Consider the following 12,336-nt stretch of genomic DNA (forward strand, 5'->3'; position numbering starts at 1 on the left):
GTGCATGCAAACATAGGTTCAAGCATTGATTCATTCGGAAAAAGTTTTTATTTTTTTATTTTTTATTAGAACAGCAGATGTTGCTAAATTGGAAAACTCCTTTTATTTTTATTTGTCTTTACTACCTTGAGTCCCTTAAATTTCAACTGATTGTCTCTACCCCATTGTTGAAGAGACAGTGACAAGCAGCACATAAAAAATAAGTGTAAAAGTAATAGAAAATGAAAACATTTTACATAAAATAGTTTATTGCTGAAAATAACATTGAGGAAATAGCACGCAAAAGCTTTATGCATCTTCCATAAAAGCAAATCCAGAGACTTATTTTAACTTGTAACACTATATAATACAAATAAATGAGGATACATAAAAATGACAAACACATACATATATATATATATATAAATATACAATGAATATACAAACAAAAGTGCTTTTTGTAGGGTCCTCATAGGAGTTCCATTTCCTCCTAACCATATGTACATCAACTTTATACAGTTGCCATTCTCTTTTTAATAGATATGTATACATTTATAAAACAAGGTTAAGCATATGCGCCAAATATTACAGAAATAAAGACAAAGGCACATAACATAGGTATAATCCCTCTGATGCTCCGCTTACTTCCGCATCAAGAGATGAGCGAAGAGACGCTACATCTGCCGGTACCTGCCAGGACCGATGCGTCCTTCTGATGAATGTGACAGGTACATGATACCTGCCATCATGCAAGTGTCCCAGCAGGTTTCAGTAGATGTGAGGTCACCTGTCCTGCCGCCTCTTGGTGACAATAAGTAAAACATGATTATCCCATTAATATATAAAATAAAAAAACATTTAAAATATTAAAACAAATATATTGTGAGATTTTTTTTATTTTTTTATAGCCTCATATAATGAAACACTGGAAACAAAAGTCGCATCCAGTTTAGCAGGGATATTTTAGTAGCATAGTCTTCTTTGCCCGCACATAAAGCCTTTATACATTGCGGGCACCCTTACACGTATTCTCCATGTGAAATAATGTTAAAAATACAAGAAAAAAAAAAAGCACAGTTCATACAATTTACAAATCAGTTCACTGTGCCATGGTGTAACACAGCTTAGATGCAGCTTCATGACACAGTTTGTAGGCAAGATGGCAGGTACTAGGCGTTCAATAATGAGCATCTCACAAGTAGCCACCTTGATACATTTGAGAAATTGGTTGTCTGGTACCTGGTCTGACAGTGAAGGTCATGCCTTGTTGGTATTGACTGTGTGACCTGGAGAAAATAGAGAAGAGCGGCTTAGAAGCAGAGCAATACATCGTACTTCTAGTGCAACACTCGACCATATTGTAGGTCCGAGTGCGGCAATCACAGCATGCACTAGTTTATTCCATAAATCAGATGAGACTCTTCCATTCAAGACTACGGGTTCAAAAAAAAAAAAAAAAAAAAAAAATGCCATATGTAAGCAAAATACATCCAATTTTTACAGAGACTGCAATTCTGTGACATAGGGCATAGAAATGGTCCTGTAAATGATTAACAGCTGCAGCAAAAGAAAAAAAATGGATTGCAAAAAAATACTCCTGTACAAAAGCCCAAAGAGAAAAAGTAATGAGGAGTCATAATATTTCTCAATACATTTAAAGTATTTACCTACAATGTTTCTCAATACATCTAAAGTATTTACCTACAGTTTGCAATATAGCGGTGCAAATGTCTGTCCATTACATTACCAGGACAGACTTATAGGCACAAATACACCTACACCCCATATGTAGGGTTTGTTTAAAAATGGACAGAGTGGTTAGTGTGTTTTCCAGAGTTATAACTTAAGTTAGGAAAGGCCCCTGATGCTCATGTGAGCACTGCAGCCTCTTCAATGCTCCGACTACCTGCACACCAGACACATGGTACTTCTCACTGAAGTAAATGGCATTGGGGAGGGGAAAAAAAAACAAAACACAAAATTATGAACAAAAAGTTAAAGTTATTTGTACGTACACCAGGGGTCCCCAACCTGTAGCTTGGGAGCCACATGTGGCTCGCGGTCCCATGAATTGTTGCTTGCGGCTGTCTGTCAGCTTGGTGCCTTAGCTCCAGTTGTAGCAAACAGTTATGAAGAGCACATCTAAAAACGGTGAATTTTGTGAGTAGCCCTGCACAAAAGAGCAGATCTGGATGCACATATCCTGGTCTTAGGGGTTTTGAGATGATTTAAGTATGGTACGCTCGAGACAAGATGACACCACCTGTCAGAGGAGGTGTTTGAAGCTGGATGTGACAGTGTCGTGGGAGTGCTTTATAGGAGGATACTGTATAGGGGTATTGTATGAACCCATGGATCTTTGTATACTGCTTTGGGATGATTGATTTTTGGGGAAAAGCTTTGGTTACCATTATGTGAGGGCGGTGGGTGCTGAATGTGGCTCGCGACCCTCTCTCAGAGCTGAATGTGGCTCTCAAGGTCAGAAACGTTGGGGACCTCTGACGTACACTATAAAAAGATGATTACAATACTTAGTTGATACCCAACAATGTTAGGCAGAGAAAAATAAGAAAAATTAATGCCAGAATGACAATACCATATAACACTGCTGAGCAAACGATTGTGGCATGTTGTGAGTGCTTCCGAGACTCAATTCACTCACGCCCATACAAGCCTATGGGCAAAAAATGTAATATCGGACTGCACTCTGATGTCATCCCAGTGCAATCTGATATACTTCAAGTCATGCCATGGAGGAGATCGATTTACTTATTTCTCCCCTGGACAATATACTCTGCAAATTTATGAAGGTTTCAGACTAGAGACTTCAGACGAGCTCACTGCTGAATAAACGAGCTTTAGACACCAGGACAGACCATCATTTTTAAAGAAATACTATAGCAGAAATCATTAACAAAAATGCAGATCTTTCAAGTAAATTATGCCCCCAAAGTTGTCCATTTCCTGTATCATTTTATGTTTTTATTACTATGAAGATTAAGGTTAAAACTATACTTTGAGCGATTTAACAAATACTTCTATTTAAAAGGCTATGGACATCTTTGATAAAAATTTTTACGCATGTTAGAGACTACCAAGAGTTTTAGATCAAAAGCGCACAGTTAGCACTCGTACCTATAAATAGCGAATGGAGCCAGTCATAAGTCTGATTTTTTTGTAGTACAAGGGAGTTGCGCAAAATTGCAGAGACTCGACTAATAAAAATCGGCTATGGGTTCATGGAGGATGAAAAATAAAATATCAGACAGCACTCGAATGCCATCTGCATGCAGTCCAAATTTCACGGACTGTTCGATGGGAACAGCATAGAGAAACTAATTTTTTACCCCCCATGTACAAGGAAAACTGATGATGCTTGGACCAAAGTCACTGACATAACGATCAGCCTTTCTCGCATGTAAAAAAAAACCCCAAAAAAAAAAAACCTTGATATCTGAATGATGCCTTGAATGTCCATTTTTGTTAAAGAATTTGTCAACAGGGCATCATTGGACCGTTCAGCTTCTGCAGCCTCTGTATATTCATCAGTGAGCTCATCTGAAAGCTCTAGACTGTAACCCTTACAAATCTGATTAGAAAATTGTTTTAGAGAATTAAGCAAAATCAAAGATACTTTATTTCCTCATTTTTTCTTTCCATTTTCCCATGCTTTAAAAAAAAAAAAAAATGATGAAATCATAAAATGAAGAAATATAGGGCAGAGAGAAGCCAGACAGCTTTTCAGACTGTTTTCTCTGAAACAACGGAGTGTTTTAGAGAAAGACGTTTTTGGCTGGAGGTGTACAGTCAAGCTTGTGGTTCGAGTAGCATGAATATAATGTCAAGTTCTATTTAAATACAGAAACACTAACCTGGTAGAGGATTTTCCTCCTGAATAATCAGAAGCTTGAGGTATGTATTTCATATCAGTCATAGATGGTGCTATTCGGCCAATATTCTCAGAGGATACTCTTCTTCCCTGAGGTAGGAATCTTGATGTAGCATTGGAACGTCGCAGATCTGGAACCATATTGCAGCTAGTTTGTGCATGAAGATTATTATAAGACATGGGCATTGTGGAAGACCTTAAGGAGCTAGTAGTTTTGCCATAGTTAGAACTCTCTGGTTCAGGCATATACAGTCGTTTCTTAATTAGAGAGCCCCTTTGCGCAGTGCTGTAACTGTCACTTGAGTAGCTGTTTAAGTCGTGGTTGCTTGTGGTTGACCGTGAAACAGAAGTCTGAAGAACTGAATCATTTCTGTTATAATTTGGAATGAAGTCAGACTTAATACTTGTACCATGATCGAAATGATATGGTCTGCCTACCTGCTGCATGCTAAGCAAATTACTATTTGATGCTACTGGACTATTCATGAACTCTGCTGGAGGTGGTATTATTCCATATTCAATCTCATTATCCATCTTTGAATCACGAAGAGGTGAAGGAAAAGCAGAAATATTAAAAGAGGGGGAGTCAATTACATTTGGCAGAGTGGTAGAAATATAGTCATTGAACGTTGTCGATTTAGGCTTCCAGTATTCTTCAGGATCATTTGTGGGAGATGCCAAAACATCTGTAGTATTGTAACTATATGGTACACTAAAGTCCCTGGAGTTCTCAGAAGTTCTACTAAATGTACTGCTTATATCTGAAAACTGGGGCTCGCCATCTTGCCAGGCTGATTGATTTGAATTTTGGAATGAGCTAGATGTAAAACTGGTGACCTCTTCCTGGTCAAATTGTCCTGAATTTACTTTATTGGGAACCAATGTACTTGCTTTCCTCTCATTATACGGAGAAGTAGATGAACTAAGTCCACTTGTAACAGAAATTTTTGGAAGATTTTTCTTATCTGAGGACTTTGTTTTCTGTGCTCGCTTTTGCGCAGCCATTAGTAAAGCCATTGGAGAATTTGATTCAAACTGTTCTTCAGTAACAGAGTACTTATTTGCATTTTCAGCTTGAGATTTGATTTGATTTTGCATCTCAGAGGGTCCTAAAGCTGTAATTTCCATATGCTGAGGAACATAATCCAGGTTTATGCCAACATCTGCGGCTGGTTTTGAGTTTACTACTGGCATTTCATCTAAGGTGATCTTTTCAGTTGAAACCTTTGTTCCACGATGTGGCTTGTAGGTTGGAATCGAGCTCTTCAATGTATCTTCTGCATTTGTGTCTTTTTGAGGGGAAGCAATTGGCATCGAAGGAAGTGATATATCAAGAGTTGCCTTCGGAATTTTGTTTTGCACTTCCGAATATGTTGGTTTCTCTGTTTTATGAATGGGGCTTGCAGGTAAGTAGTCAGGCTCAGGAATCTGAAGATCCTTTTTATTACCTTTAGGCACCCATTCAGAATTGTCTGCATCTACATCGTCTCTTTCAAATTTTGCAGGTAGAAGAGGTACTTTCAACATTAAAGAATTCACCAATGTATTTTCTCCTCCTTTTGACTGTGTGCTATTTCCACTGAAATTTTTATTTGCCTCCAGACCCATGCGAGATTTTTTAAATTGCTCTCCTTTCTCATCTTTTTTTGGAGAGAATAATGCTTCTAACTCACCCTTTATTTTGCCAACTCTGACTTTTTGATCATCATCAATACTTGTGATAGGACTTGTCTGAGCAGGTCTTACCTCTATAGTCTGTGAAATCTTTTTTAGTGACTGCTGCTTCGTTTGTAAAGCTTCCAGCAAAGGTGCTGAACCTGATGGACCAAGAGAGCTCGGCAAAGGTGGAGGCGCTGGTGGTGCCTTTGGAGGTTGAGAAGAAACAAGTGAAGAGGGGTTTGGAGTAATGGAAATGGTCTTTGGCTTTGGAGAAAGCAATGGTGAAGGCATACGTACTACTGGTGCTGCAACTATAGGAGGAACAGGTGGTGGAGTTGATGATTTAATGATAGGCAAATTCTTTGGTGGTGTAGTATTAACAAAAGGCAATGGAAGAGGGGTTATTGTTTGAACAGTCATCGCTGGTGGTGGAGGCGGAGGAGGAGGTGGTGGTGGTGGGGGTGGTGGCGCCATCATTGGTGGTGTTGGAGGTCTCTCCTTTACATTTTCTAAACTTACTCCTGGTTTTGATTTAACTTCATTATCTATTCTAGTTAACTCTTGAGGGAATATGTCAATCTCCTTTCTTGTTAGAGTGTTAAATTTAAACCCATTTGAATTTGCTAATGTAAGGTCATCTATAATAGGTTTAATAGAAATGTGTTTAACAGTAGGCTTGGAAGTTTTCACTATTTCCTGACTGAATCCATGTTTATTAAGGGATAGTGTGTTGTGTCTAGTGCCATTCTGAGAAAAGTTTTGCCCTTCCTCAGCATTTGCAGGAACAACTGACGCCAATGCGCTGTTAAGGATATTAGGTTTGCTGGGCAGCTTTAGGGGATCCTCCCGAAATATTGATGAAGATGCAGTTTTGTTGTCATGTAAAGGATCTTCATTCTTAATTTGCTTATTGAAATCTACATGAGTGTTAGGAATATTTGTGTTATCCTTTAGTGAAGAAGTTGTTCTAGCGCCTACAGAATCTGTCACAACAGTTGATTTTTCTGTTATTTGATCATAGTTTTCTGATAGATCTGTGAGATCTTCCATTATCAGCATGGATTTTCTCTTGTTTAGTGTATCATTTAGAGACAGTTGTCCCTGACTTGATGTGTAAAGTTTAGCTTGATAACTTGGATTAAAGCTAGATGGTACTGGGGACCGAGGAGGAACTTTGGAATAACTGATGTTCTGAGGCTCTTGCAACTGCATTGATGATGTCCTAGTTGGAGCTGGAGGAGGTATTTTAAAGGATTTTGGTAAAGTGGACCGAGGCTCCACATCAAAATTAGTCTGTCCTTGGTTATGTTGGAAAGCAGCAGGATTTAATGAAAATCTATTAGGTAAAGTCATAGGCTGGTCTTTTGACACTGCATTAAGAACCATCTCAGATTTCCATTTAGCAACATTATTTGATTGATGGTGTTCAATTGTTGGCACTGCAGATTGATTGGTTGGCAAAAAACTAGGTACTGAAGTATGTGGGGTGGGGGGTATAAAGTCCGGAGGACTAGGAGATGAAGGAGATGAAATAGTTGATGAGGGAGGACTTTTTTGTAGTGGTGGTGATGGAGGTGCCATCGTTGGTGGAGGTGGTGGTGGCATGGATGGTGGTGCCGGGATCTCCTCAAAATAATCATTATAATAGTTAGTTAATCGAAGATCTCCAACAGAGCTATACATTCTGTAGTTTCCATTCATCTTTGAGAAATTATCTGGAATCAAAAGTAATTACAATTAAATTGTAGAACAAAACATAAAAAAAAAAAAAATCTGAAAGTGACTCACATAAGTGTGCAATGAAAGAAAATTATCTTCTGTCACGGTTATTCATTCGCTGATTGCTCTCGGCAGCTGCCCTTCATGGCTGCCACGACCAATCAGCGACGGGCACAGTTAGATTAGTCCCTCCCCTTCTCCCCTGCACTCACTGCCCGGCGCCCGCTCCGTAATCCCCTCCACTAACCGCTCACACAGGGTTAATGGCAGCGGTAACGGCCCGCGGTGTAACGCACTCAGTTACCACTGCTATTAACCCTGTGTGTCCCCAACTATTTACTATTGATGCTGCCTATGCAGCATCAATAGTAAAAATAAGTTATGTTAAAAATAATTTAAAAAAAACAAAAAAAACACCCTGCTATACTCACCCTCCGCCGACTTTCCCGCTCCTCACCACGCTCCCGGGACCGCTCCATTGAAAGCGGCAGCTTCCGGTCCCAGGGCTGGTGTGCGACAAGGACCTGCCGTGATGTCACGGTCATGTGACCGCGACGTCATCATAGGTCCTGCTCACACCAGCCCTGGGACCGGAAGCTGCCGCTTGCAATGGAGCGGTCCCGAGAGCGTGGCGAGGAGCGGGAAAGGCGGCGGACGGTGAGTATAGCAGGACTTCAACTGGCCTTCGGAAGGTGAGTATATGTTTATTTTATTTTTTTAAGTCTCTATACTACGTGGCTCTGTGCTGGGCAACATACTACGTGGCTCGGCAACATACTACGTGGCCATGCATATTCTAGAATACCCGATGCGTTAGAATCGGGCTACCATCTAGTAGTTTTATAAATTTTTAGATATTTATAACTTATATTTGCACTATTTAAATGGAAACGTACGATCTATATTGAGCTTAGATTGTGAAACAAATTTTTAATATTTTATAAAATCCATTAAAAAAAAATCCACTAAAAACAGATGACAATTATAAAAATATTAATGGCAGATGGCACAGGCTCCAGGTCAGTTCACATGTACAGCAATCCTGAGATGTTATAAAGTGTCTCATGTATTAGTCCAAGTAGAATTCATAAGGGCATTTCAATCTAAAAAAAAAAGTAAGGTAGATCGCTGTACCTTATTGGCTTTATATGGAAGAAAGCATAGGACCGAAGGAAATGCAGACTACAATTATTGAGCTACTGGTCATCTGACCTTGACCATAAATCAAAGAAACGAGACAAGAAGATTCTCTTATTAATCAGGATAAATATATATAATATAAATATAGTTTCCCAAAGTGGGCAAAACCTCTTATTTGTACATTCTTCTTGAATGTCTATCTTTCTGAACTATACTTTGTCAAGCTTTTTATGTTCCTTGATTAAGTGACATCGAGATTTTGGATTTCCAGTAAGGGATTATTGGGTTCTTTGTGACTGCAAGCAAGTGTCTAATAGCTTTAGGGATTTTATCTGGGAATAAGTCCAAGAGTCCAAGTTCTGTGACATGGTCAGGATAACATCAGAACACTGGTTGCCAAGCTCAGGGGTTTGGACAAACAGATCTCTGCCATGGTTTGAGCTTACAATCGAAGGGTCACAAATTATCTTTTTTTGTACAGCTAGTTCAACAGATTTAAAACCAAAACTTGTCTTCTGAGGAAACCAATAAGTTGCTACTGGCACCTAAACAATCCTCCAAAAAAGTATCAGAATTCAGGTCAGTATCTTCTTACTAGATAGGAACTCACGCCAATGAAGCTTAAATACAACTATGCAAAACTGTTTTGTTTTTTGGTGGAGGAGGATGGCAGGGAAAGGGGGCATTTCTTTTCAAGACTAGATTTTGTATTTGGCTTTCTTTTATCTTGCCCAAGCAGCTGTTCTGCTCTCTTAAAAGGGAAACATAAATATTTGCACAACCCAAACTATTTGAAAAAGATAGGTCATAGACAAAAAATAAAAAATTCATAAGACATCTCCAGAGAGGGACAACACCCTCACATTGAACATATAGAACTAATTACAACTAGGCAATAGAGAAATTAAAACAGGGAAAGTAAAAGAGAGCTAACACTTTAACCTCCAGTGTAGTAGAGACCTCCTGCAATGAATAGGCAACTATTACAGCAGAGAAATTTTTTGAGAGACAGAAGGCAAGACTGGGATTTGTTTAATCAGAGGTCAGGAAGTAAGCTTCTTAGACATAAGCTTTCATCAAAGCACAGCTCAGACAGTGATGAATATTGGAGTCTTGCATCAATCAAATCTTTATGAGAGATATCTTTAGCGTCATAGCAAAGGGATGCACATTACGCATTCACTCACATTACTGCAATGCCGGAAGAACCCCTCCAGCTTAACATCGGTCCAATGGATGTATATAGCGTATTGTTTTGTTCCAATTTTGTATCATCTTTGTATTTTTACTTTGTATAAAACACTGCCTACCTTTACAGATTAAATATATAAAAATTAATAGCTGTTGATATTGCTCTGTGAACCACACCCCTGAAGCAATACTCTACCTGTAACAGTTGTCCAATCGGCCTCTATAAATGATTGGTGGTGGCAGCTAGCAGTAACATAGTAACACAGTTATTAAGGTTGAAGGAAGACTATAAGTCCATCTAGTTCAACCCATTGCCTAACCTAACATGCCCTAACATGTTGATCCAGAGGAAGGCAAAAAAAAAACCATGTGGCAAAGAGTAAGCTCCACATTGTGGAGAAAAAAAAAATTCCTTCCCGACTCCATATATACGGCAATCAGACAAGTTCCCTGGATCAACACCCTAACAAGGAATCTAGTATATATACCCTGTAACATTATACTTTTCAAGAAAGGTATCCAATCCCCTCTTTAATTTAAGTAATGAATCACTCATTACAACATCATACGGCAGAGAGTTCCATAGTCTCACTGCTCTTACAGTAAAGAATCCGCGTCTGTTATGCTTAAACCTTCTTTCCTCCAGACGTAGAGGATGCCCCCTTGTCCCTGTCTCAGGTCTATGATTAAAAAGATCATCAGAATGGTCTTTGTACTGTCCCCTCATATATTTATACATTAACATAAGATCACCCCTTAGTCTTTGTTTTTCCAAACTAAATAGCCCCAAGTGTAATAACCTATCTTGGTATTGCAGACCCCCCAGTCCTCTAATAACCTTGGTCGCTCTTCTCTGCACCCGCTCTAGTTCAGCTATATCTTTCTTATACACTGGAGACCAGAACTGTGCACAGTATTCTAAGTGTGGTCGAACTAGTGACTTGTATAGAGGTAAAATTATGTTCTCCTCATGAGCATCTATGCCTCTTTTAAATGCATCCCATTATTTTATTTTCCATTTTTTAGCAGCTGCCTGACACTGGCTGCTAAAGTGAGTTTGTCATCAACCCATACTCCCAGGTCTTTTCTTTTTCATTGACGGTTTTGCCAAGAGTTTTAGAATTAAGCACAGTTATACATCTTATTACTTCTGTCCAAGTGCATGACCTTACATTAATCCCCATTAAAGCTCATTTGCCATTTATCAGCCCAAGCTTCTAATGTACATAAATAATCATGTAATATATAATGATCCTCCTCTGTATTGATTACCCTGCAGAGTTTAGTGTCATCTGCAAATATTGAAATTCCACTCTGTATACCCCCTACAAGATCATTAATAAATATGTTAAAAAGAAGAAGGCCCAATACTGACCCCTGTGGTACCCCACTGCTAACCGCGACCCAGTCCGAGTGTGCTCCATTAATAACCACCCTTTGTTTCTTATCCCTGAGCCAGCTCTTAACCCACTTACACATATTTTCCCCTATCCCCATTATTCTCATTTTATGTATCAACCTTGTGTGGCACCGTATCAAAAGCTTTTGAAAAGTCCATATACACTACGTCTACTGGGTTCCCTTGATCCAGTCCAGAACTTACCTCTTAATAGAAATTGATTTGATTAGTTTTTCCAGGAATGGTCCCTAGTAAACCCCTGTTGGTATTGGGTCATGAGGTTATTCCTCTTCAGATACTCCAGCATAGCATCCCTTAGAATGCCCTCCAGGATTTTACCCACAGTAGAGGTTAAGCTTACTGGCCTATAATTTCTGAGTTCAGTTTTTGTCCCCTTTTTGAATATTGGCACCATTTTCTATACGCCAGTCCTGTGGTACAGACCCTGTTATTATGGAGTCTTTAAAGATTAAAAATAATGGTCTATCAATGACTGTACTTAATTCCTGCAGTACTCGGGGGTGTATCTCATCCGGGCCCGGAGATTTGTCAATTTTAGTGATTTTTAGACGCCAACATACTTCCTGCTTGGTTAAGCAGGTGACATTTAATGGGGAATTTTTATCACTAGTCATTTTGTCCACCATAGAATTTTCTTGTGTAAATACTGATGAAAAAAAAGTCGTTTAGCATATTGGCTTTTTCCTCATCCTCATCCACCATTTCACCCAGACTATTTTTAAGGGGGCCAACACTATCATTTTTAGTGTCTTACTATTTACATACCGTATTTTCCAGCGTATAAGATGACTTTCTAACCCCTGAAAATCTTCTTAAAAGTCGGGGGTCGTCTTATACGCCGGGTATCGTCTTGTACGCCGGGTGTATATGGTGGGTGGGGAGTGGTCCCGATGACGGAGGGGGCGTCTCACAGGAAAGTGTGAGTGGAGTATGCCCCATTACCTCACATTGTAGCTGCAGCCAGCGTCAGCGTGGGGTTCTGGGGAGCGGCCAGCAGCTCCATTGCTGCGATGCGGTGGCCTCCGGGAAAATGGCCGCTGGGGGCGGTGCATGCTCAGATTCAGATCTCGTCCCGAGATCTCGGGAGACTAGATCTGAATCTGAGCATGCGCCGCCCCCAGCGGCCATTTTCTCGGAGGCCACCGCATCGCATCAATGGAGCTTCCGGCGCCTCCAGGCTTTCAGGAGATGGCGGAGGACCCCCGACTGACTCTGCGGGAAGATACGCCGCCGCTGCCGCCCCACAGCACAGAGCCCCGACGCTGCACGAAGAGGAGCCGCCGCCCCACAGCACCCACGCGGCACAAAGAGGAGCAGCCGCCACCACTCCCCACGCTGA

General features: G+C 40.1%; 1 protein-coding gene across 1 annotated transcript in view; it reads right to left on the reverse strand.

Moving 5' to 3' along the window:
• Positions 1–883: 883 nt before the first annotated feature.
• The window catches only part of LOC138669578 (uncharacterized protein C6orf132 homolog), a 78,042-nt gene continuing 66,589 nt past the window's right edge, over positions 884–12,336 (reverse strand). The window contains exons 4-5 of the mRNA XM_069756155.1: positions 3,852–7,242; positions 884–1,265 (exon numbers count right to left, since the gene is read on the reverse strand). Of these exons, the coding sequence (XP_069612256.1) occupies positions 1,172–1,265; positions 3,852–7,242 (3,485 nt within the window). The 3' untranslated portion in view covers positions 884–1,171. The remainder of the gene's footprint in view (positions 1,266–3,851; positions 7,243–12,336) is intronic.

This window comes from Ranitomeya imitator, chromosome 3, assembly GCF_032444005.1.
Source record: "Ranitomeya imitator isolate aRanImi1 chromosome 3, aRanImi1.pri, whole genome shotgun sequence".
Classification (NCBI taxonomy): Eukaryota; Metazoa; Chordata; class Amphibia; order Anura; family Dendrobatidae; genus Ranitomeya; species Ranitomeya imitator.